Source organism: Lissotriton helveticus, chromosome 1_1 (assembly GCF_964261635.1).
Source record: "Lissotriton helveticus chromosome 1_1, aLisHel1.1, whole genome shotgun sequence".
Lineage (NCBI taxonomy): Eukaryota > Metazoa > Chordata > Amphibia > Caudata > Salamandridae > Lissotriton > Lissotriton helveticus.
This window is the reverse complement of record NC_136057.1, coordinates 1,785,685,947-1,785,712,464: the sequence shown is the minus strand read 5'-3', so window position 1 is coordinate 1,785,712,464 and position 26,518 is coordinate 1,785,685,947. Positions and strand designations below refer to the sequence as shown.

The following is a 26,518-nucleotide window of genomic DNA, read 5'->3' as shown; positions in this document are numbered from 1 at the left end:
GCTATGATGGCTCCGCTCCCGCGACCGGTCCCTCGACCTCCGTCTGGATCGGGACCTCTCCTGGCGCGGGGCCGACTGCCGGAGTTCGAGTCGCTTACGGGACCGCTCCCGTCTAACTTTCGAAGTGAGGGCCCGGCAGTCGGAACAGGCCTGGTCGTCGTGGTCGACGCCGAGACAGTGGAGACACCGACGGTGAGGGTCAGTTACCGACATCAGTCGGTCGCAATCCTCACAGGGTTTGAAACCAGGCATCCCTACCGGCAGAGTAGGAGTCGAAGACTCGAAAAATGAGATCAAAAAGATCAAAAAGAGTTAGTCAAAAAGTGACTACGGTACCACTTTTTCCGGATCTGCGCTGCTGGCGCGGAAAAAAGAAGAACTGACGTCAGCACGCGGAGGCGGCGTCTAAGTACTCCAACGACGTCATCACGGCGCCCACGACGGACGCGGAGCCGCAGACGATGCCTACCGACGCGCAAGGGTACTGCTACGCAAAAAAATTCCGGATCCAGTCTGACGCCTGGGGATATTCTAAGGTAAGGAATCTAATACTAACGTGTCTCTTTCAGATGCGCTCTGATACCTACGGGTCTAGCCAGCGCTATATAAAACTCTTTAAATAAAATAAATAAATAAATAAAATCCCACTCGGGGTGACAAATGCAAAAAGAACAATTGATGGAAGAATGCAGAACAATGTCATACATTCACCCCAGTACAGGGATCTGGGCCTCAATCCATCGTTTTTTTGCTCACCATGCCATTCCAATTTGGACCCAGCCATATGCAAATCAGTCTTGACCCTGCGCCATGAGTTCAAAATACTCCACCGGAGCCAGAGCAGGGGTAGGATGGTCGCCAGTTGCGAGCCACCTGTATAATCGAGCAACGAGGTGCTCTTTTGGCAATCCCTTCAGTATTTTGTCCTCATTACCAGGGGTCTCAACAGTCCAGGTCCTCAGCCCTGGAACACCAAAAGCAACGCTGGTGACAAGACGATAATCAGCGCCGGCTTTGCTGTAGTGTTAGGATTACTGAATTCCTTTTTAGACACCGGTCCTGAAGAATTGCCGATTGATCAGTTAGGGGCAGAAGGCGAGAAACATGTCGACCATTTACACCAACTAGACCCTGTAGGATAATTTGTCCCAGACAGGGCCCACACATTTTTAGTTAGGTTAGTACACCCCAAGAATAAAATTTGATTGATACAGGGCAGTACTAAACCTATTTTAACTCACTTTTTCACACTCAACTCACTACCCTGATCACATACCCTCACACACCCAACGGCTGTCTCTTAAAAGATCTCTGGCAAAGAGCCCCTTCGAGGGTGCCCGTCGAGCATTGCAGTGCTGGCCCGACGAGGAGCACAGCACAATGATGAAGCATGACATCCTTCGGGGTGTGTGAGGGCAATCCATAAGAGACCTGTACACTCCCATTTCCCCCCTTAGGAACTGCACATCCATATCACATGGGTACCTCTTTAGGAGCATTGTGCAGGACCTACTTAAAAGCTCCGGGTTCCTCCCTTTAGATTAACACAGCTTGGGTCCACTCTGAAGGTTATGTCTCGAGCAGGTGGAGGGAGAAGACTAGACCGGGATGCCCGGTCTCCTCTCGTTAGCAAAGGAGCCACTGGTTGTACACCTCAGAATGTGGCACATGAGTGGGGTGATCGGGTGCAGGATACTGTGCTTAACGTATCATTATATGCAGACAATAACCTGATCTAGTTACACTGGTCACAGGTGGCTATCCCAAAGATGTTTGCAGAGTTAAAAACATTTGGAGAGGCATCAGGCCTACATATCAACAGGGAAAATATCAGTGGTGTTCCCGATGGCTGAGTTGGTGGTAGGACACTGGCAGAGATCCCTAATGTGGGGCTAAAAGGGGGGCTTGATAAATTCAGCTAGCTTGAAAGCCAAGTGGTGCATATAGCACAAAAACAGTTCGATATACGTACGGCGCTGGCAGGCCTATGAGCCTCTACACGATGCTGGAAAAAAACTCCCAATGTCGGTTACTGGAAGGTTTGCCATAGCAAAAATTATGTTTATCTTGGTCTGTTTATATACTCTCCAGAATTTTAAGTGCCCCATAAAAAGGAGCACCTTTAGGGAGACTGGCTGTATTTTGGTCTACTTGATGTGAGCAAGCTAGAGAGGTAGGGTAGGCTTCAAGGTCTAAGCTAGACAAGGAGGAGGTGAGGTCTCAGGCTCCCTGGCCTGAAACTATTACACGGCAGTGCAACTACAGTATGCGACCAGATGGAGTACGGAGGAAACAAATGGGATAAAGACTGTTAGCTGCGCTTCTTGGGGAGAAAAAACTCCTTGTGTGTACAACAGCGGGTGACAGGCAGGAAGTGGGATGTCCATAGATAGTGCAGCAAGTAGCCAAGGTATGGGCATCAGTAGTCAAAGTGACTATGCAAAGACGCACGTTTTCAAAACCATTTCTGATCTGGTGGCTACAACCGTTCCAGAGGATCAGACGGGACGTGTCCATGGCAGGATGCTGCGATGAAGGATGAGACACACTGGCGATCTGCTAAAGGGAAACAGTTCCATTAGCTTTACAGAGATGCAGGAAACATTTAATGTGGGTCCAGGTCAATTTTAACAATTGGCCAAATGAACCAGGACAATCAAAGAAATATGGACGTGCTTCCCAATTTCCCAGGAGGTAACGCAGATGCTAGAGGTCCTGCAAGACATGAGATTAACTAGCCGACTGGTTTTCCTCTTCTATGAAGCACTAAAAAAGGAAAGAATCAGAGTTCTGAAAGCGAGACGTAGGTGGGATGACAAACTGCAGGAGCCATTGATTAAAAGTGACTGGGAAAGAATGCCTTGCTCGCAGGTACAAGATACATCAAGAAATAGCTGGTTTAATCTTGTGCATTTTTAACTGCTGCATCGCACTTATCTTACACCTTCAAAACAGAATATTTACCAACCAGGACAGGTGCCTATCCATGGTCTCTGAGGGACAAAATGGAGTTCCTATATATGACCTGGAGCTGCATGATAATAGAGCCCAACTTCGAGGAAATAGTCCAGCAACCGGAGAAGGCGACAAGCATTAGCGTAGACACATCAAGCAGACACAGCCTTCTGGGCGTAATTCCGTAATCCAACAACAGGAAAGAAAGTAAATAATAGGTTTGCTACTAGCAAAGAGAAAAATGTCTTGTTGTTGGCTCTTCTCCACAGAACCTACAATACAAGCCTCAGTCAAAGGTCTGTTAGAATGGATCCTAGCAGAAGAAAGGTGCATGCAGTAGGTCAGGACAGATAATAAACTAGAAAAGACGATTTGGTGACATGGGCTGAGATGTTGTTGGAACAAAAAATCCTGATAGTGTTGTAAACGGGAATAGAACAGCAAAGGTAAGCAACCAAAATACATAAGGGGATGAATCTGTCGTGTTAAGTGGACATGAACAACAGCATTTGAGGGGTGAGAGCACCCCTGAACTGGAGTATGTCACTGATGGAAGGATTCAAAATGTGATTACTGAGGAATTTCATTCCACTGTATGAAGATTTCAGTGATAAGGGAGCTCGACTATGGTTTTCACTACATGTACAACAGTCGCTCAAAATCAAGAGCATTCTTAAAAATAATGATGAAGCAATATGATCTTAGTGACATATGAAGAGAGAGATCAGGAACCCAGTTGGGGGTATCTTTCTACAACAAAAAATACAGACATAAATCACGAATAGATTATATCCTGATTAGCAATGACTTAAGAGACTGTACACAGAATATCGGATATTTAACCCCTCACTTGTCTGACCATGCAGCTGTCTGGATTAACTTAAATCTAGTGTTATCCAACAACCAAGGGTATGGATGTTTGACCACACACTCCTTTTAGATACTGCGGTTACGGGCTTCTGATTCAAGAGGTGTAAGCCTTTTTAGATATCAATATAGGCTCAAACAAAATGGTGGTATGGGACACTTTAAAATCCTTTTTGAGAGGCCTGATTACGAATAAAACTGTCTATAAAAACAGACAATACAGGCAAGAGGTTAGTTCTGTGGAGTCTCAAATGCAGTTATTGGAGGAAAAAATTAATTTGATTTCTGAGCAGGAACAAGACCTCCAAGAGACACTAAGGGCAGAACTAGAGGCCTTAAAGGTTCGGCTGGAAAATATAATTCAAACGAGAATTTCTAATAGATGGGAGGTGAGCAAGCTCGCCCACTTTGAATATGGAGAGGGGGCGGGTAGGTTGTTAGCCTGGAAAGCCAGAACTGACAGAAGTCAAGAATCAAATCAAAGAAATAGAAGATGAAGGCTCCAAGTTATTAACAAGTAAAGAGGAGGAGATGGGAGAGATATTTCACGCCTACTTTGAAGGGCTATATAAAGATGAAAGTGACTCAGATTTAAAATCTATCCAAGGCTGGCTAAATACTATCAAGCTACCTGCACTCAGTGTAACCCATCAGGAAAGTATGGAGGCAGGAATACCACATCAAGAGGTAAGGAAGGCTCTTATGGACAGCAGGAAGGGTAAGGCTGCAGGGCCGGATGGCCTTCCGGCGGAGTTATACAAGGATTTGACCGAGGTAGTTACCCCAGTATTGGCTGAGGTTTTTAATAAAATTGTTAGAAGGAGCCCAACCACCGGCTACCTGGAGGGAAGCAAATATTCTAATCCTCAAACTAGGTATACCTTCTATAAACTGCAGCTCATATAGGCCGATATCCCTATTAAATTCAGATTATAAAATGTTTTTAAAAATCTTGGCCGATAGACCAGGAAGTATAGCAGGGGAAGTGCTCCATACTGATCAGAAGGGATTCATCAAGGGGCGGAATCACTTTGATCTTACACATGATTTCATCGGATCGATTGATTTTGCATCCACTTTTTCTCTACCCCTAGCAGCAATGACTTTGGATGCAACCAAAGCTTTTGATAGGGTGAATTGGAAGTTTGTGGGGGCAGTTTTAGAAAAGCTAAAATTCGGGCCAAAATGTTGCCGTACTATCCGCCTTATCTATAGCGAACCATCTGCCAGACTGGTTCTAAATGGTAAAACCATCAGACAGTTTAAAATTGAAAGGGGAACGAGACAGGGTTGACCCCCTCTCCCCCTTCTCTTTGACCTATATATAGAGCAGTTTGCCCAGTGTCTGAGAGAGGACCCATAAATAACATTTTAAGAGTGGCTTGTGGGAGAGGAAGGTAGCCCTGTATGCCGATGACATCCTCATTTTGGCATCAGATCTGGACTCTTCTTTCCCTCGAGTGATTGAACTCGCTAGAGATTTCGGCCGGATCTCTGGGTATGAGGTCAACGAAGACAAAACCGAGATAATGACTTGGAACGCGCAAGTGTCCCGATACCAAACCAAGAAAGAGCTAAGGTATTTAGGAATAAGGATTATTCCAGAGATAGACCAAATACCTAAAATTAACTGTTATAAAATTTTTAAGGAATCTCAAGCCCTAATGAAATCTTCGCAACATCAACCTCTGTCTCTATTGGGCAGAGTAAGTCTTATAAAGAGGTATATCTGGCCGAAAATTACGTTCCTGTTTAATACCATCCCTTTGAACTTTGAGAAAACATTAATTGACAAATTTCAGAAATCCATTAATTCTTTTGTTTGGGCTTCTAAAGCTGTGAGAATATCATGGAAGAAGCTGAGACGGAGGAGGGAGAAAGGAGGTCTGGCTCTAACGGATATCCAATATTATGCATGGGCCTTTCAGTTGTCATATTCTAGAATGCTGCTAAAAACCCCTGATTCATCAGGAAGAGGTAAAATGTTCATGGCCATGTTAGAACAACTAGGGCTTCCTCGAGAAGGCTTTATGTTTAAATATGGGGACAAACATTTTTCTAAGAAGGTCAGACTGAAGGTCATAAGTGGTATGGCACAAAATTGGGCCAAGATAAAGCAATTAATAGGTCTTGAATATTATTCAAGGCTTGCTCCCATGTGGGACAGCCCGGGAACTCCCAGCTGCTTAAAAGACCAGTTGGCAGCCCCGTTAAAACATCCGGAGTAGCAGTATGGGGGGACCTTGCGGTTGGTGGATCGCTATTGCCATGGGCAACCTTAAATGATAAGCTAGTGGGTGGTTTGTCTAGGTTTAAATACCTGCAGTTATTGAGCTGGTCCCAAAATCCGAAGATTCCATTAGGACAAGGGAATCTCTTGGAAGACCATCTTGTTAACAAACCAGTAGGTAAGAAAGAAATATCCTTTTACTATTGGGCTATTGAAGAGGCTATTGACGGGGAATTCAAGCTGGCCGAGCAATTATGGGGGTAGGCTATTCCGGATACCGATTGGGTGTCCCTCTGGCGGTCTTCATATAACATTCTTTTCTCTACCGTAAAGCCAGCGTGGTTGAAGAGAAATCACTATTTTACAACACATAGGGCTTACTTCTACCCGGCAACGCTTTCTAAAATGTCCAAAGGCCCCCCGGCTAAGTGTAAAAAAAATTAATTTGGAAAGCGCTTCAGATATACACATGTTTTGGGACTGTCCTTTACTGGAAGAATTTTGGAGCAAAATCGGAGACTCATTAACATCAATTCTGGGGTATACGATACATATTTCCCTCGAAACTAGTATTTTTGGTATCTGGAAGGATATCACTGGCCCGGATAGAGACTTCTTATTTTTCGCAATTCTTTTAGCAAGACGTGAAATCTGTAAGAGATGGGCTGAAGTAATATCTCCCGCATATCCGGAGTGGTTGTCTTCCCTGTATAAAACCTCTAAAATGGATTAGATTCGGTTGAAAAACTCAAAGAAAAAGATCATTTGGAACAAACTATTAAATTGGTCAGCAGTCTGTGAGGTCCTTTTTTTTTTTTTGTCCTATGATTAAGCCTCAAGGAAGCTCTCAAGTAGTGTCTAAGCTTGTGACGACCGGTGACACTAGCCATGTGTATTCCTGATGAGTGGGCAACCACCCCCCTTTGTAACAATGGGAGGGTAGCAACTAGGATGAAGTGGGTATGCTGCTTGGTGGTGCTGAGGGGCAAGATTAAACTGTTGGGCCTACTTCTCTCTTTGGAGTAACAGCGGAGACCTATGGACTTCTTGTTAGCTATGGTTGGAGGAGAACGAGTAAAAAAAAAAAAAAACTGTCGCAAATGAAATGGGCATTTGATTATATGCACCCTGTTATTGTTAAGCTTATAATACCTGGAATATCCTCCAGGACCTCTAAAATCAATAAAGGGCTAATCAGCAAACTTCTTTAATAAACAACCCCTCATATCAGAGAGAACAACATCCCCTAGAAACTTTCCATCAATGCATCAGCCTCAAACAAACATGATGGATTGATCAATGCAAAACCCAGGGATTGTCCACTTCTTAAAAATCACGATAGACAAAGGTAAACAACCTGCTATCTGGTCATAACGCATTGGGCACTACCCTATGTTTAAAAATACAAGTACAAATTCAAACATTTGCAATAATGTTTCAATTCAATCTAAGTAATAAAAAAACAGACATTATCAACACCATATACAGCCAAACAAAACAACAAAAGACGTAACAACGTACATCACCTGCCCACAAGTAATCTACTCATTTCTACTCTTTATACTTCTCCAGACTGCACCCTGTCACAATACTCCAAAAACACTACATGAAAATTAACCTGATTTATAGCTATGGATTATTTGCTCTCCCACGTGTCTATTTCAATGACACCCATGTTCTACTCTTTGATAATCAGAACCTGCTTCAAAATGTAAACACTCTCCTTACACTCCCTCCTCTGCCCAACTTCGTACCTCTGAGTGTACCCTACTCTTATCACATGTTTGGCACCTCATGCTCTACTATATTTTACATCTTCATAATAACTTTATTGCAACTCTTACAGTCATAACAGCAGAAAAATTAAAAACAATACAAATTGATACAGAAATAACCCAAATTCAGGTGGTTACACTGGAAATTACAGTACAGAGGTCTTCCGAAACTTTTCTTAGAGCTAAAACTATTTTTTTTTATTCAATCCCAGGATCTTAAAAAAAATTATTATAAAATACATTAAGAAAGTTATTAAACATTTTATGGGGATTAGCTAAAAACACTCCAGAGTTAATAGTACTGATGAACACAGTCTTGGCACTAGGTATCGGTTTTTAAGAAATACCTTTGTTTCAACCACATAGCTTGAAGAAATTTAGAGATTACAATCACAAACAAAGGGTCCATGTCAGATTTTAAAATTCTGAATAATGCAGAGCAATCCCTTATGCCCAAATTCCTACACAGTTGTACAATCCATTTGCTCCTAGCCTGTTTGTAAGCCGGGCAGAAGCAAACTACATGGATTTCATTTTCCTCTTCCACATGGCACCCGGGGCATAAATAAGAGGTCTTAGGCAGCCACTTGTTTGTTATAGCAAATAGTGGAAGGGTCCCATATTTGAATTGGAGGAAAAGCTTCCTGGTAAACGAGGGGTATATTGTGTCCAAGACCTGTTCAAAAGAATAGTGTGATTTAAAATCCAAAAACCCATAGGTCAAACTTGAGATGTTAACCATTCGATATAAGGTTGACTATTTATTATCTTTCAGCTCTTTGGATAAATTTTTTTGTAATGGCCAAACATGCTTCCTCTGGTGAAACCCATAACTCCTCCATGCCAATGGCAATGAAGGAATCCCTCACAAAAACGAGCCATGGTATCCTTTCCACAACTCCTGGTAGCAATAGGTGTACCCTGAGTTCGTCCCTGTAGTGGCTCAATTCTACTGTGCGCCGAAGCCAGTATAGCAATGGTTGGCTCGAGATTAAGTCTGCTACTGGGAGGATTCCCAGGTCCATCCTAAGTGGAACCAACGGCGTATTAGTTGGGAGGGCCGTAATACTTCTAATAAACTTGTTTTCAGTAAACGTCAGTGTGTTTGTTTTACTGCGCCCCCAAAGTTCCGCCCCATACATGGCTGCTGAGCGAGCTTGCACTTTATAGATCTCCAAATGGGGGCTAATTACCTTCTGCGCACAACCATTCTGCACTTTCCGTAGGCCCCCTATTGTCTGTGCAAGCCTCAAATTCGCCTTGTCAATTTGAGGTGTCAAAGAAATTTTATCGTTTAAGGTCAATCCCAGATATTCAAAGATGTGGACTCTTTCCAACGGAGTATCCTCCATTACTGGATGAGGATAAGAGGAAGTTTTGGCGTTGAAAACCATATATTTTGTTTTGCTGATGTTAACTAACAGTTTCCTCTTTTTACAAAACTGAGTGAATTCCCTTAGTCCTCGCTGCATCCCCATTGGTGACTTTGAGAGGAGCAGGGTATCATCCGCAAACATAAGTGTGGGGAATTTACGTGTTCCTATTTTTGGGGAATCCAGATCTTTTGCAAGGTACAAATCTTCCACTAATCCATTAAGGAAGAGTGAAAAGGGGGTTGGCGCGAGCACATAGCCCTGCCGAATCCCCTTGTCAACAGGGAAGGGGACAGTCAATTGTGCATCTTTTCCAAATCTCACCCGGGCATATGTGGCCTCGTGGAGCCGTTGGAGTTGTAAGCAAAGGTAAGATGGAACCCCCATGGTTGATAAGATATCCCATAGCTGGTCTCGATCAACAATGTCAAACGCTGACATTAGGTCATCGAAAGTGAGATATAAGCTCCCCTGTTCAAGGACCACATGCTTCCAGTGGATCAGCTGTAATCTAAACAACTGGTCAACCGTAGACATCTTGGCCCTGAAACCAGCTTGTAGTGGGGTGAGTATGTCACGGTCTTCCATCCATTCCTGCAGTCTCCCTAACAATCTTCCATATAGTTTCTGAGGAACGACAATGAGGCTAATGTGCCTGTAATTTGACGGTTCCAGTGAAGAGCCTTTCTTATAAATGGGAACAATCTCAGCACCTGCCCAGGTTGGTGGTGTGGGGAGGCCGTATTGAATTGCATTGAATAATGCTAAAAGATATGGGGCCCAAATTAGCTGCTAGATGTTTACATAAGTCGCCCGGGATTTTATCCAATCCTGGAGCCTTATTGGGCTGCAATTTGGCCAATGCAGATGTCAGCTCTTCCATAACAAATGGGGCTGCATCAGTTAGGCTTTGAAAGTTAAAACTGCAAAGTGGAGTGCTACTAAGATTTGGGTCACGAGAAGAGCAAGAGTACAGATCCTTAAAATGCGAGAACCAAACACCTTCATCAATGTTGGGATCAAGTGTGGTTCTGCCTTCCACTGTCCCAAAGTGGACCAGTTCCCAAAATGTTTACTATCTTTTTGGTCGAGGGCCATCCTGATCTCTTGCCATCTTCCCGTTTCCCATTCAAATTTTGCATTTAAAATAATATCCTTGTAGGCGCCCTAGCCTCCTTAATACGGGAAGTGTCGGCCCCTTTCAGTTCGGTCAAAAGGGTTTGTTTCGCTACCCTGCAAGGTTTCGTGTACCATGATTTCCTAGGGCCACCCGATTTATGGTTAATGATGCCGCTCTTTAAAAAAAAACTGGCCAGAGCCTCAGTCAATTCTTGGTGGAGTACACCTAACTGGCTGTCAAACCCGGGATATGTTATTTTAGAAACTATATTGCTTGTTCTCTCTAATACAGGGATAACACTGGCATATAATTTAGGAAGGGCTTCCTCAGATTGTTTTAACTTGGTCCATCTAATCCGCCTCCCTCCCTCTACGATCTCCAGGCTGTTTTGTGGTGCCTCATCACTGGTTCCTCTAAGGGCACTCCACTGATAGTCCCAGATCATAACTATAGGATTATGATCACTCTCGCATCTTTCTTCTACAGCAAAGTCAACGACCTTGTGCCACAGTTCTACACTAACTAAGATATAGTCGATGACCGTGGCCTGGACAGACCTCTTAAAGGTCGGCCGGCAGGATTATCACTGAGAAACCGGCCATTGCAGGCCCTCAGTGAAAAGCTCAGAGTCAGAGAGGTTAACTGAAGGACTAACAGAGTCCGCCGTTTGGTAGGATACATATTGGGAGGGGGGGGTTGACCAGGTAGAATCCTCTTCGGCAGTGATTGAATATATAACCAGTAACTAGTTGAGCAGGTGACCCCCCCCCGTTCCCTCGGTTAGCAAATTACCTACGGCAGTACATACTGAGTTTCTAGCTTTACAAATATTCTCAGTGTTACATAATTCAGAGGTAATCCCTCGATTATTACGTTCCGGGATAATCTGTGGAGTTTCAACAACCTGACAGAGAACTTCTTCACTATTAAAGGAAGATGTCTGTGGAAACATTATCTCACAAAGATCCGTCCAATTTTGCACCAGTCTTGATGGTATTACCTTATCACCACCCACTAAAGATATCGATGTTGGTGGCTCATCTGCATTTCTACATAATTGTGCATTGATACTTTCCTGTTTTTCCATAATTAACGATTGATCAGTGTCGACCGTAGTCAGTCAATCGACTGGGTCCAATGCACTAAATCTATTGTAAAGGGGGATTGCTGGTAGTTGGGCACCATCTTCCATGGTTGAACCAATGTACTTCCTAACCAAATGTGCCCTTCTATTTTCCCCATTCTCTAGGAACCAAAGTCCCTTGCCTGTATGAGAGTTTGCAAATTTGCCAATACACCCCCACAGGCATGCGAAGCAGCCCTTGGATCATTGAAGTTGATAACAATGCAATCCCCTGGAATGTTTTTCTGCTTCGTTCCTACCCAGGTCACCCTTCTTACAAATAAAATTCTAAACTGCGCCTGGGGAGGGAGTGGTCTATTTATATTTAACCAGTGTATTGCCTTATTTTTTTAACTGGTGATGAGTTTCAGGGTACCCTTGCCTTAGCTCTGGGACGCCAGTCAGAACAGTAACATAGGGGGTATACTCAGGGGGAAGGTCTAGGTGATGGTGGGTATTTTCTACAACGTGGGCTTTCCTCAATCCCCCACCCCTTGGCTCTACAGCCATCAGTTTTCCTTTGTTGGTTGTTTCTAACCTCTTAGCATTGATCGGCACTTGTTGGGGGCGCATACCTGCAATTACAAGTGAGTTGGTGCCTGTGTGAACCTCGTCCCCTCTACCTCTTGCCTCCCTCAAAGGATCAGTGCCCTGAACATCATCCACTAAGTTGCTCTTAATAGTATTAGCAACAGTACTTAATGAGGATTCAAGCTCCAAGAGCCTGTTCTCAATTGTCAAAAGTCTCGTTAGCATAGGTTTTAAGGATGCTTCTATTAGAACACCTATTTTTGACCAGTATTGCTCATCAATTTTGAAGGAGTCCAGTGATCCGCTCTTCTGGATTCTGATCATTTACCGCTGGAGGCACTGAAGATGAGACCTCCACTTCAGGGACCACATTTACACTTTCATCTGGTTTACTTGGCTTAGATGCCTTAGAGTTCTTAGCGTTCTTCCCCTTCAATTGGGCTCCTCCTCTCTTCCTTTTAGAGGTTACCCCGTGTGCATTCTGCTTAGAATTAGCAGATTGATTGTGGACCAAAGCAGTACATAACACAGTATTATTGGGAAGATTTTCCAGTGCCTCACCCCGGTCCAACATGGGGTTTAAAACCTCTCACTCAGTAAAAATACTCAAGGTGTCATTTCGGTTTGAACTTGAACTCGACAGCTGCGAAGCTGGGAGGATGGGGGACGATGGAACATTCAGCGGTGAGGGAGCATTAGATATCCCCCCCAAAGACTTCTTTGAAAATGTAGGATCCAAAGAAAGTCTACGTTCAGTAATCGCTATCTCGTAGGCTAAGACAGATGATGCCCTTGTAATGTACTGATCTAATGTTCCTGCCACATAGCCCAGTCCGGGGGTTTTCTTTGCCTGTCTCTCACGTGTTGCCATTGCCCAGCGCCGTAGAATACTAATTACAAAAGCGATCAGAAAATATAACAAGTAACCACTTACTATCAAACCACGGTGAGGAATTCAATTGAAGAACTAAGAGAGAGAGCCCAGCCCAGCCTCTCACAGTCTCGACAGGCTCAAACAGGCCCGCCCTTGGCCCGGCACGCGCGTCCCGCGAGCGGTTAAGTAGCGCATGTGGGCGGGGCTACGGGAAGCAGGTGAGTGAAGTTTCCAGCCTCCTGGGCTTTGTGGTTCCAAAAGATTCCCCCGCCAAACAGACCAGCACCAGAAGTCCATGGCTACGAGCGGCTGCAGCGAAGCAGGGGCCGCGAGCCGTTAAGTAGCCCGTGTGGGCGGGGCTACGGGAAGCAGGTGAGTGAAGTCTCCAGCCTCCTGGGCTTTGTGGTTCTAAAAGATTCCCCCGTCAAACAGACCAGCACCAGAAGTCCGCGGCTACGAGCGGCACCCTGTATTAAAGCGAACTGCATCCCCTCACAAATTATAAACTCTCCTTGGGAGTAACCATTCCTGCATTCCCTAATCTTCTCCCAACCTATCTACTCACCCTACTCCCATAAATCAAAGTTTCCCCCTTCTGTGTAACCTCTTTTGCAATCTCACAATATCTAACCTTCTCCACAGTACTAACCTCCCATGTTTTTCACCTGCATGAACTCACTCTAATAACTACACCTAAATCCTATTAACTTCATTCACCACTAAAAACTGGAGGAAATGCTTTTGTTTCTTCAGATTAACACGACAACCATAAAACAATATTTATTAACCCCTGGACTGATCACGGACTTTGGATTACAGAATAACATGCTACACGTCATGAAGCGCTTCAACACCTCGTCTGGGGTAGTACGTGGAATATAAATGCAGTTACAATGCAATTCGGAGCCGAGCAGACAGGAGACACCAGAAATCCATGCAGGTAAGTGAGGTAATTCACAGTGCTTCCCCCAGCCACTCCAGACTGTTTAGCATGCTCTCCTAATATTATGCATGTGTGCAGAGATGGAAAGGTTGATTTTGAAAAGGAGGGTCTGCAATACTCTGCTTTGGTATGCCTTTTGCAAGACTACACTGGAAGTTACATCGGCCTAGGGACTTCTTAAGAAAAACGCAAACTATTCCAGTACTTCACGGTCTGTCACAACACACCGGAGCATTATTTCATTTCAGCAGCAAACCATGTGACTGAGAAAATGGTGTGCTTCTCCCTCGTGGTTCCATGGGTTGAGCATTCCTCAGCACTGCAGTGTTTTTACTTTGACCAGTCGGACCGCTCCTGACGTACTGGACAAAGTACACACACTAAGATTTGCCAAGGCTGTGTCATGAATGATTCTAAGGTGTGTCATTGTTTTTATTTTATTTTATGCAGCTTTATGAAGTTCACAGTGTACGACCTTAGCGAATATTTCGATGTTTCCCAGGTCTTTTTTTCTACGGTTTATATTTTCACGTCAAATTCCACGCTAGGGTAAACCAATCGAGCCTTACATAACTCACGGAGGAGCAAACTTTAAATGAGGATATCTTGAACACAAATACTCCCTAAAGTCACAATTGTTTACGCATGTCCTGAAGCAAATAACTTCGTAGACTATTATAGTTTTCAAAGTTGTGCCTGTTTCTGCTGCGGAGGGCGTCTCGAAGTTGGGTTTAGTTTACATACTGTTGCTCCGCGCTGCAGCCATGAGACCCTGTAACCCCTAGTGAGGCGCTGCCCTCTGTTTCTGCGAGGCTCTGCTCTGGTCTGGTCTGGGCAGGGTTCTCCCCCTGATGCGACATGATCCCGGGCACATGGGACATAGCTCCAGCTTCAGCAACGTCTCCGTTGCAGAGGTCAGCGGGGTTGTGGGTGTTCTATTCCCGCCGCTTCTAACGTAACACGGCCTCCTTCGTTTGCACGAGTCCTGGATTCATTTCACGAACCTGCTTTGAGCATTAAGGCAAAACACTTAACATATGCACACTGCCCAATTATGCAATTAACTGGGTATTACATCACCAAAAAGCGTGCTCTTTAGCTATATGTCGGCCAAAGGGCATGCCAACCACTTAGTATGGACTTATAAGCCATTCGGCACTCACGAAACGAAAACAGCAAACAGGGCAGCAAGATACGCAGGCCCCTTCACCAAAGACAAAACTCTCAGAAACCAGCACTGACAAGGTCTAAGACCTGGTTCTCAAACTTCCCTCACAAACAGAATGGGCAAAGTCAAAGCAGCAGCAGTGCATGCTTCAGTCACACACAGCAGGTCAGCACGGGCAGTAGAAGTGCAACCTTAATTTACACACACACGGCGCAGCACGAGCAACAGGAGAAAAGGCTCCCCCCTCACACACAGAACAGGTACAGCACAGCACACAATCCATGCATCAGCAGCGCTATATGAATTTGTACAATGCTGGTATTACACAAACAGCAGGAATGAAAGTTTTGCCCACTTACACAGAATTGACAGAGCAGGAGCGCAGCAGTGCAAGCAATCCTTACTCGGAGAATAAACAAGCAGCAGTAGCAGGGTATTTTGTTTTCTTAACCACAGAATCGTCATAATAAGGACAGCATTACTGCAATCTTCGCCACACACACAACATGTGCAATAGTAATGCAAGCTACCCTCACACATTCACAATCTTAGCAGCAATGAAAGCTTCCCTCACTCACATGTTAGCAACAGCAGTACAAGCTTACCTCATTCACAGAATAGGTAAGCAAGGACAGCATCAATGCAAGCACCACTCACTCAGAAAATACACACAGCATGGACAAATGCAATGCAAGCTTCCATTGCTCACAGATAGGCACAACAGGGCAGCAGCAATGGAATATTACCACACTCACTGAGTAAGTACAGCGCAGGCAGCTGCAGTACAAACTTCCTCAAAGAGTATAGAAAGGACATCATCTTCGAAAGCTCCTGAATATGTCATAATTTAGCAGACCCCCCTCCTCTAATACACTACAGCTGCAAAACATGGGTAGCAGGATAAAGACCTAAAGGTTATCACTGTGTATGTGCCAGGAAACCTCCTGCTGCTCACCATTATGACAGCACCATATAGTGTTAATGAACAAGCCACTTAACTTCGGTAACACCTTACTGGTAGAGACTCTAGCTGTAGATTCTTTACCGTATGGTATTCCCCAGGAATCATACTGGATCTGAAAAATCTTGAACAGCAACTCTGCCTGCTGGTAGAAGGTGCTGACCGGCTCCGCACAGATGGTGTCCACACCAGTTGCGACGTGCGCAGTGCCTATACAGGCATCACTCCCAGCTGGCTGACCTCCGTTTTTGTGTGACCGTTTCCACACCGGAAGCACAGACAAAACAAACAATACTTCAGACAAGGTTGCAGATAGTGGATTAATTTGTTAGCGAGCCCAGCCACACACCTGTACCAATGGCAGGCATGTACGTCTTTTTCAAAGGACGCTTGGCTGCCAAGATGACCTCACAGATCGCAAGAGGAAGGTTGAATACTCTCAACCGTTGCCACTAAACATCCTTGCATGAAGGTGGGGAGTACGCAGATTCAGGTGCAGAAACCAGCCCTGTGGCTATGACTGGAGTTTCTCCAGCAGGAGCAAACTGATCGGAGGACAGATGCTCATGCTCTAGCTTTTAGAGGTCCCACCACATGCTACATGACCAGGAAACTGATGTTCCCGCTGTGGCCAGAGGTGCAGAGCCTCCTGGCACAGGTCCCATGACCCACCCTGCTTGTTGCAATATCACATAGCAGTGGTGTTGTCTGAACACTCGACCAGCTTTCCTTTGATGGAGGGCAGGGAAGCTTTCAATGCCAAACGAATTGCCCTTAGCTCCAGAAGACTGATGTGGAGCAGTCTTCGTCGGAGACCAGAGGCCTCTGATCTCCCGCTATCACCGATGGCCACCCCTGTCCAGAAGCAATGCTTCGGTCACCACTGTCAGCTCTGTGTAGGGAAGGTAGAGGGGTCTGCCACTGACCCAATCACAGTCCTGGAACCACCACTACAGATCTTTTGCAGTCTCCCTAGAAATCTGGAGCAGGTCAGAGAGATTCCACTGATGCTACACCCACTGGGACTTCAGGTCCTAATAGAGAGCCCACATATGCTACTGAGCATACTTCAACAGCAAAATTCAGTAGGCCATAAGACTCAGCAGTCTCAGAGTCAGTCTGACTGAAATCCAGGACTGAAGTGAAAACATTGGGATCATAGTTCGAATGGCCTGGACTCTCCGCTCTGAAGGGTAGTTGTAGAATCGTACTGTGTCCAGAATGGCTCAGATAAAAGAGAGCATCTGTGAAGGCCTCAGGGGTGACTTCAGCATGTTGATAGTAAACCCCAGAGAATGTAGGAAGTTCACTGTAGTCTGGTGGCGGGTGACAGCTCCCTAGTGCGAGCCCGCTTTCTGCATCCAGTAATCAAGGAAGGGGGAAGACTGGGACCCCTGACCACCACAGGGGAGCTGTAACCACCGCCCATCATCGTGGTAAACACCCCAGGGGCAGTGGGAAGACCAAAGCGGAGCACAGCTAGCTGCAAATGCTCATAGCCCAATGTAAACGGCAGGTAACTCCAATGGGCTTGCAGGATGAGGATGTGAAAATTGTCGTCATGCAAGTCCAGCACTACCAACCAGTCTCTAGGTTTGCACGCTTACAGTACTTAAGTGAACATGAGCATCATGAATTTCTCCTTCCTCAGGAAGGCATTAAGAGGGCAATGGTATACTATAGGACAGAGGCCTCCGTCCTGCTTGGCCAGCAGAAAAAAGTGGGAATAGTAACCACAACGTACATCCGATGGTAGCACCTTCTTGATGGCTCCTTTGGCCAAAAGTGGGTGTTCTTCATGGCGTGATGAATGATAACTGGGCCTCTGTCAGCCCATCTGAAGACAGTGGCAGGGATGGCAGGGTATCTATAGATAGGCGGGCGTAACCCTGCGAGAAAAGTTTAAACACCTACTTGTCCGAAGTGAAGAATGCCATTGCGGCAGGTGGTGCCTGATCCTGCCACCAACATGGTGCCTGTGCTGGTGTGAGGGCATACTAAAGAGGCTTGGAGGTAGCGGCTGCCGGGGAGGTGGCGGACTAGGCATAACTCTGGCTCTGAGCCCTATGGGATTTATGGGGGAGGCGCCACTGCCAAGAAAGGCTGGGAAGCCTACAGGCCATGGTGGCTTGGTTGGAAAGGAAGAAGATGTTAGGCCCTACTATAGGCACCGAAGGAGCGAAAAGAAGAATGCAGCGGGCTTGGTGCCATGATGATCCCGAAGGACTAAGCAGTGACCCAGCTCTACTTAAAGGGCTCAAGTGCCAAATTGCCCTTTGATGGCACTCCCCTGTTCTACAACAAGGCCATGTCGATAATATGGCCTGGACATCCCCAGACAAGCCAGTTTACCTCAACCAGGCGTGGTGGCGAGGCACCACTGATGAAGCAATGGCCCTGCCTAGCGAGCAAGTCAGTAGTGTCCAACCCACATCTTGTGTTAAACTTGGCTGTATCCCTGCCAACTGCAATAGTCTGGGTCAGGATGGCTTGGGCCTCCTCCGAGACAATGGGCAGGACTTGTACAACTTGCACTTGTGCACCGCCCGCTCCTGGTGATCCAGCACCCCACCCCTCAGGTTGGTGGTAAATGCTTCTACCTTTAAAGTTAACTGGTGCATTCCCTATCACTCCACCGGGTCGGGAATCCAAAAAGCTGAATGTCTTCGAGATGAGGATTTTCTCTTCCACCAGCCTTGCACTGCGGTCGGTGTACACAGCATGCCTATTTAACTACTATATCCATCTCTGCCTCAGTGATCAATCCTTTTTCGGATTGTCTTTCAATTTTTATGTCAATAATATTCAAATCTTTCACTTTTTCCAAATCTCTCACACCCTATCCTATAACTAAACCTCTCATTCTTTCAAAGACATAAAGCACTAGGTAGCTTTACAACCATTCATGCACGATTCATCCCAAAAATACTTTTCTACCTCCCTCACACTCACCCTCATCCTCATCCTCCGACCACGCACCCATACTGTGGTGTGAGTCATGGGCAAAGAGCCAATCCTGTGACAACTCAAACGTCATTTAAAAAGAATATAAATCTATAAAAAATATCGGTAAATGAATATACTATTAAAATATTTGAACAATTGTTTTTTTATTCGAATATGTGAAACTTTGTATATTTTATGACGCAGCTGGACAGATTTTCACACTTTATGAACAGCCCTTTTGCACTCTAGGATGCAACTTAGTTCAACAGAGCTAATTCACAATAAAGAAACAATAATGGGAAGGCAAGATTATTTGAAATAAATGCACCATATACAAGACATCGCACACAGAGCTTTATTTGCTATAAGGAAAGTCAAATGAACCTTAGACACCACATAACGCTGGTCTCACCGAATGCTATAAACATTGTGAGATGAACCACTCACACCATGAGACAAGACTCCAATCATCAAATATTCTAACTACTGTGAGATGACCCTCATACACTGTACGAGGCATCGCTCATGGAGATTAATATTATAACCATTGTGAGATCAGCCTCAAACCATACGTCCCAGACATTGCAAAATGTTATATCCAAAGTGAGATGTGCCTCTCTCACCATACCAGACACAGCTCATGGTGCTAAATGTGTTATAGTGAGTGCAAGATGAACGACATACAGCCTAGACATCACTAGCCGGCCTGCTTCTAAAAACTAATGATGTGCCAAAATGTCCATATTGTGCTTCTACAACTCAGCAGAATGAGGAAAAAACCTGTAGGAAATAATGCATTTATATGCCACGGCAAAAAGTGTACCAAGATCAAAATGTGCTGCATTTTTTCTAGGACGAAAACCTACTTCATGGTGAATGAAGGACTAGAGATACTCCTTCATGAAACCAGAAGGAACATGGATTCTAAAGCGAACATATTAATTTCAACGGTCAACATTTTTAATCTTAAAAATATGCGTGATCTATTTTCAGTTAGCTACTCTAACTTTTTTTGAAATTTCTTAAATACTTTTAGAAATGAGAAATTGTATGCAGGTTCATAACCAATGATTAAAATAACACCTTAAAATACTGGCCTACTTTAATAAAAATTCTGTTAAAACCTTTTCATGTGAAAGAAAAAATCCGCCAAACTCAACTTTTGCTGCACATATTGTACCAACATCATTGCTACAAAGGTAAGAGATTTGGTCTTAAAGATTGGGAACTTCGCAAAATTATAGAAGCCTTATTACTATCTATCAGGTTAATCGAAGCGCACACAGCAAAGCCATCCCTTAGTTCCATGAATCAGGCAGAAAAAAAAGAACAGCTGTAAGAATTAGTTATTAGCTAAGAGGGGTAAGTAAGCACGCCAGGTGATATTCACAATCCTGGTCAGGATGACAAGTCACTAAATAAATCTGAGCCCCCCCCCCCCTTCCCCGATAGCTATGGCGCAGAAAAGACAGACTTAACTTAGAGGCACTGTGTAAAGTATTTATGCAGTACAAAAACAGAAAAAAAGTCGACATGCAAAACAATAAAACTCCCAAAACGAATTAGAAAAATAGGGCAAAATTGAAAAAACAAAATAAACAAAAATCCAATGAGGAGAAATTATTTGTATACGTTTTAAGTAGAGACTGCGCCAGGAAGCACAATGTATCAATGACAGTCAGTGGCCGCATTATAGCAGGAACTAGGAGCAATTTGATACCAACTGCAGAGAAGCACAGGTTGTGTCCACCAACCAGGTTCATTTTGGGTAAAAGATTGAACTTTCCGGCTTCGATTTTTAAACTCCCAATCTACCACCAGAGTACACTTCTAAAGCCCCCAGGGGAACCACTCAGACTCAAAAGATGTCAAGTGGAGGGCAGTCCTGGTCCAATTGCCACTGATCAGCTGGGCAGGTAGGAAATGCCTCTTTGAACTTGCTCTATCCCTGTAGCTTTAACAGGTCAGCCTTATTACACTTGATTTCCACTGGTTTGTCCTGGGAACAAGAGAGAGTGCATGCCCAGTCCTCCAGGATTCTTCTCAGCCTGTAGACAGCAGGCTCAGTCCTCTTCTGATCTTCCTCAGGTCCAGGAGTTTTCTGAAGAAGGTGCCTGGCACAAGCTAGTGGGTTGGAATTAGACAAGATGCCCTAACCAATGGGGTAAAGGCTCACAGAGCCAACCCTTCACACTTTTGGAATTTCCAAGATGGAAGGGGGAGAGAGAGAGGGAGAGAGAGGGAGAAAGGGAGAGATCCTACTCTACTCCCACATCTAACACTAAAATCCAGATTGAGGCAGCCTCAAAGGCAGAAGTCTGGCAAAACAAAAGGCCAACTTAGGAAAAACATTATTTAATCGTAAGGTTTAAGCCTGTCAAAATTGGGTTATTTAGACAAGTTGAATTTGCAGTTTGGAAATGCACAACCAGGTTACAGGTAGACCAAGAGACATGCTTTAGTGCAGTGGGTAGGCACACCGAGTGCTGCAATCCAATGAGTACCATATACTAGGAACATAAAAGAAAATTAAATAAACCAATCTTGAGTATACCAATTTTAACATGTTGAAAGGAGGTGCACAAATAGAGGCTAGCAATAGTAAAGAGCACAGCGTTCTAGAGCAAGCAAAAATAGGTCCGGCAACAAGTCGAAAAAAATCAGGGATGACCCTACAGAAATGGCACATTTTCAACAGCAGCTTTGCCAGAACACCCACTGTGAACGTCTAACAGCATAACTATCTTCAGCTCCCATGTTATAGGTCAGGCAACAGCGCTATATTCAGCTTCCATGTTACAGGTCAGACAGGGCTATCACTTGAGGGCTAGATCTCGCCATGCTGTATAGGTGAGAAATGCTCTCTCACGGTTACTAAAGGAGAAGCTTTCTTGAAAGCCATTCAATCACTACACTTCGCCGATAAAAAGAACAAAAAAAATCCTAACATCTTGTGGGCATACAGTATACTGAACACCTGTCGGGGACGTAAACATGTTTAGTACACTACTGCATAAAAGGTCACGACCATAGACAGACTGCAGCCCAAAAGCAGCTTCCATGTCGTACCAGTGCTCACTCTCACGAGCCAAAGTCAACTATAAGATTAAAGGCGTCCATGATCCTCTATATGTCCTGTTCAGGGTGTACGCGCGGAGGCCATTATAGACCGGGCCGAGTTTAAGAGTCTTCGCGCTGTTCACCAAAGACCATTTCTTAGCAGCAGCATACTGTATAAACATCCCAGAGAATAAAGTGGCAGCACAGACAGAGCCATGTGCCACAATTATGTCGCGCAATACGCACGCCCCGCTTCGTAAATATATTGTTGCTCTGAGATATTCAAGAGATCAGGGACTGAAATCTCAAACGAGCAAACTTCCCAGTATGAAAGACAAGGACACAGCATCCCGCGCCTCTATACAGGTTCATCCTGCAACAGTCTATATGCCATCCACACACCACTAGATCAAACCCCAGTGGACAGACTGACCATTTGATTCTCCTTAAGCAGATAACACAAGCTCACCACAGGAACATAAATACTGGCTGTTCAGTGCACTAAACTAACCGTGACACCAAACATTAGGTAAGTCAGCATTTTCTGGTCATATCCACACAGCAGACTTCCAGCCACTTTACTATGGGTTACCACATATCAATGCATGGCGCCTAGTGTGCATGTACACTCAGTCGATAAGACAGTTCTGAGCACCATTAAATTAGATAATAAAATGTATTATTTGCCGCACTTGGAAATAGTAACAGTATGCTTAAATAGATAAAAACAAACAGTGCAAAGCCAATAGGTCAGCCGTTGGGTGCCAGCCTTCTAGCTTTGTCAATGCTCGTTTTGTCATGGACTGTTCTTATTCGGGAAGCTGCAGGGCCCTCATCAATCCAAAAAATAAAATTATATATAAGATTTGGCTAAAAGCATGAATCCTTTTGGGCCTCAAAAAGTCACATTGCGATAATAGTCCCTGGCACTGAAGGCAACCACTTTGCGAGTGGATGTGCTCCTTGTGAAAGGGCAGAATAGAGTCGCTTATAGTAAAGATGGCCAAAGGTTGAAGTGGGCTGACCCACTGTCCCATGCGGTCTGCTGGAGTGGGCAGAAAAAAATGTGAAAGAGCCCAATAACAGAGCCAATGGATGAGGACGATGGATTAAGAGGCTGACTGAAAGCTCCTATAGCAATTCATGCATATCATTTTAGTAAAATCAGGTGGTCTTGGGTAACGCCAGACAAAAAGGAGGTGTTCTTTCCACAGGCTACTTTGCATTTGGCTGCCACGCAAGAGTAGGAGTTTTGCCTCTCTCGCTCCTCCAAACTTTCAGAATTTCTGAGCTCTGGAGTGGCTACTTTGAAGAGTGTTCATTGTGCGCCAAGGAACCGCACGTTTCACTTCCTAAAACTCTTTGCTGCTGATCTGATGCAGCAACATGTCTTTTATAAAACAGGGGAAGCAATGTATGATGCCTACAGATGGCTGGAGTTCTACAAATGCTTCCTAGTATCCAACAGACTCTGAACATTAGACGTCTAGAACACTTACTCGGGTGATGCTAAAGGCAGATAGATACATGTAAGATCCTTTTTTATTATGATTTGAAGTGGCAAGTTGGGTGGAATTCACCCTTTGCCCTCCTCTGCAATGCCTTGGGCCGAATGTTACATGTCAGACAGCAGAGGAATGAGAATCTCGTTAAACAAGGAAGACTACCCACACCTCCCAGAGTACACCATGTTACAGAGCAGATACAAGAGCTACCTCCCCAATGCTAAAAGTCAAGAAAAATAGCCATCTATTGGGGTCTGATGTAAAGGTCCGACAGAACTATCCCTACAGCCCAGTGGGTCTTAACCTTTCGACTTTAGAGGAACCCCACCCAAACTTTACTGAAATCCATGGACCCTCCACTGAATCATTATTGAATCCGGATACCCTCAATTAATCTTTACTGGAAGCAGAGGACCTCGGCCTGAGCATTTTCAGTGATTTGACAGCAAAACAATACGAAAAATACAGAAGCAAGCATTCATTAAACAAATACACAAATGATGAAATATGTTATTTAAATCACAAACATATTTAAAAAACATTTTAATTAAGTTGGGGCTTAGCAAAGTTGAACTGAGGTGGCCCATCGTTTATACTATATTATGTTTGACACAGTTGCATTGTTCGCTCAAATCAATCTGAGGATACCAACTTATTTTTTAGACTCCAATTTCAAATCTCCACATTTAACGAACCTATTAAAATATTCAACTATACATTTTACTTTATTTGTACACTTCATTAATGTGTTAATATTATTTTGTATTCTAAGCAGTCGCGGAACCCTAGTAGGCTTCCCGGACCCCCAAAGGTCCCCAGACCACAAATTAAGAATCACAGCTCTAGCCCCTAAAATAGCAGTAGTATGTGCAAGTGCTGAGTTAGAGGTCAGAGAGGACATATTTTCCTGATGCAAATGTTGAAGATACAGTTGAAGGTGTGCCCTTCAGATCCCGTGTTGCAGGGCAGGCAAAATAGCTCTAACTCAAGGCATATTATATAAGTCCTACAGCAGAGCTATCTCTTAGCTCCCATGTACAGGGCAGGAAGAACCATCCCTCAGACCAATATTACAGGTCAGGCAGCAAGGCCATCTCTCAGGCCCGGTTACAGGCCCAATAGAGATTAGCCTTCAGGGTTCGAGACATTGGTGGCACACAAACAATGCTCCCGCCCTGCACTCAAAGCTTTGGGCCGCTCTCACAAACCCTTCACTGCTCCATCCAAAGCCAATATGGTTGCCCACTGAAATACCTTTGCCTTGGTAACAGCCAGTGCCTCAGATTCTCTCCCCAGTGCAAGAACCATTAGTCGATGACCGTAGTTCTCCCAGACCCAGACTCTTCTTAAGTTAAATCTGCCAGCTCCTGCACCACTCATCTCACAATGGCACTCTATGACCCCTCAGTCGCCACCCCGGACATCTCTGCATTTCTCAGACACAGTCCCTCACCTGTAGCTGGTAGCGGTAATCCATGCAGTACACGCCGTACATCTCGGCCAGGGCCCTTTGCTGGCACTGGTTGATCAAGGGGCGCGAGGGTTCGAGACACAGACTCGGGGAAATGGTTTCAACACGGTTTGAAAAGAAAATGCACTAAAGCCTCCAGAAACTCGTGCGAATCAAGAAATGTGGGGGGCCGAGAGGAGGGGGCTACAATTTGGTGAAGGTTAGGAGGAACGGGTAGCAAGATCCGGTGGGGATGCCCGCCCCAAGAAGCCTCAAGGGTGCAAGGGTCCAATGTGGGGCACACCAGGATTTGATGCAGGGGGTCCTCTGGGGAAGAGTGGGTCGGCGAAGCAGAGCCCTGGAGTGTGGACCTACAAGGATCCGGTGCAGGGGGGCCTGGACCGATGTGCTGACTGGGAGAGGGAAGCAGTCGGATTCCCTTCTCTCGCTCGCTCTCTCTCTCTTTACTGACCTCGTGGGCTCAGCCCCACGAACAGCAGAGGCTTCGGTGGGTAGCTGAAGGCAAGAGCTAAAGATAGAGCCCCTCGCCCCCCCCCCCCCTATTTGAAGGGAGGGGGGACAGGTGCCGATCAGGACGGGCCGGACCATCAGGGCCATAAAACGCACACTGCTGCAGGGCAGCCTTCTGTTACACCCACACCGCCCCCAATCCTCCAGGGCCCTCCCTTCTGTCTCCCCCACCCCCGCCCCTCCCTCCAGGATGGACAGCTGCCAGGAGGTGCTGGCGGTGACCGTAGGGGGGGCTTCGGACCCCCTCTCCATCAGCTGTTCCCATCACACTATGGCTGGTGTGAGGCTGTAGGGGGGAGGGGGAAGCTGAGTGATGTAGACAGGTGATATCAGTCATGTGCCTTCAGGAGACTGGGGACAATTACTATTATAGCTGCTGAGGCCAGAGTTCAGTAACCAACGAGTCAGCAATACTAGGGGAGGGGGAACCAGGAACAGGAGTAACAGTGGGGGGAATCCAGGGAGAACAACCAGCAGCACGAAGAGGGTCAGAAAACTGTCAGTAGTGGCGAGTCAGATCCAAGAAGAATCTCATAGAAAAGTTACCGAGGGAGAGAGCTAGGAAGCAGGTTGGGAAGAAGACCAACAAAGGGAGAAAGCCTGGAACCAGGGAGAAAAAAACCAACAACACGAGCAGGAGGACGATGGTCAGATACCGGGGAAAGAGAATCAAAAACCAAGAGAAAAGTAGTCAAGGGAGAGACCTAGGAAGCAGGGGACATAGGCAACCGAGTAAGAGAGCAAGGAACACAAGTAACAGAAACAACAAGCATTTGCAATGCAATAGGTCTCGCATTTGCGAGAGTTTGAGCTATTGGCATTGCAAATGGCAATGCTTTTTATTTATGTGTTTTGAAAACGTGCAAGCGGCGTTTATAGTCCTTACTTACGAGAAGCAAGGCTGGCAGTAACTGCGCCTCTTTTACTACCAGCCTTGCTTCTATAAGTAGAAAGTGCGTATTTACACACCGTTTGCAAGTTTTCAAAACACAAACAAAAGGCGTTGTCATTTACAATGCCAATAGCTCAAACGCTCGCAAATGCGAGATCTATTGCATTGCAAATGCTTGTTGGTCAAGCGTTCCATGATAGTGCATGTGTTGTCT

General features: G+C 45.2%; 1 protein-coding gene across 7 annotated transcripts in view; it reads right to left on the bottom strand.

Annotated features, from left to right (window-relative positions):
* Positions 1-26,518, bottom strand: part of RBFOX2 (RNA binding fox-1 homolog 2) — a 686,272-nt gene that overhangs the window by 399,123 nt on the left and 260,631 nt on the right. The window contains exon 1 of one of the 7 annotated variants that reach the window (XM_078640447.1): positions 24,885-25,331. The exons of the other annotated variants lie outside the window; for them this stretch is intronic. Coding sequence (XP_078496573.1) covers positions 24,885-24,926 — 42 coding nt within the window. The 5' untranslated portion in view covers positions 24,927-25,331. Of the gene's footprint in view, positions 1-24,884; positions 25,332-26,518 lie in introns of those variants that run through there. 7 annotated transcript variants of the gene reach the window in all.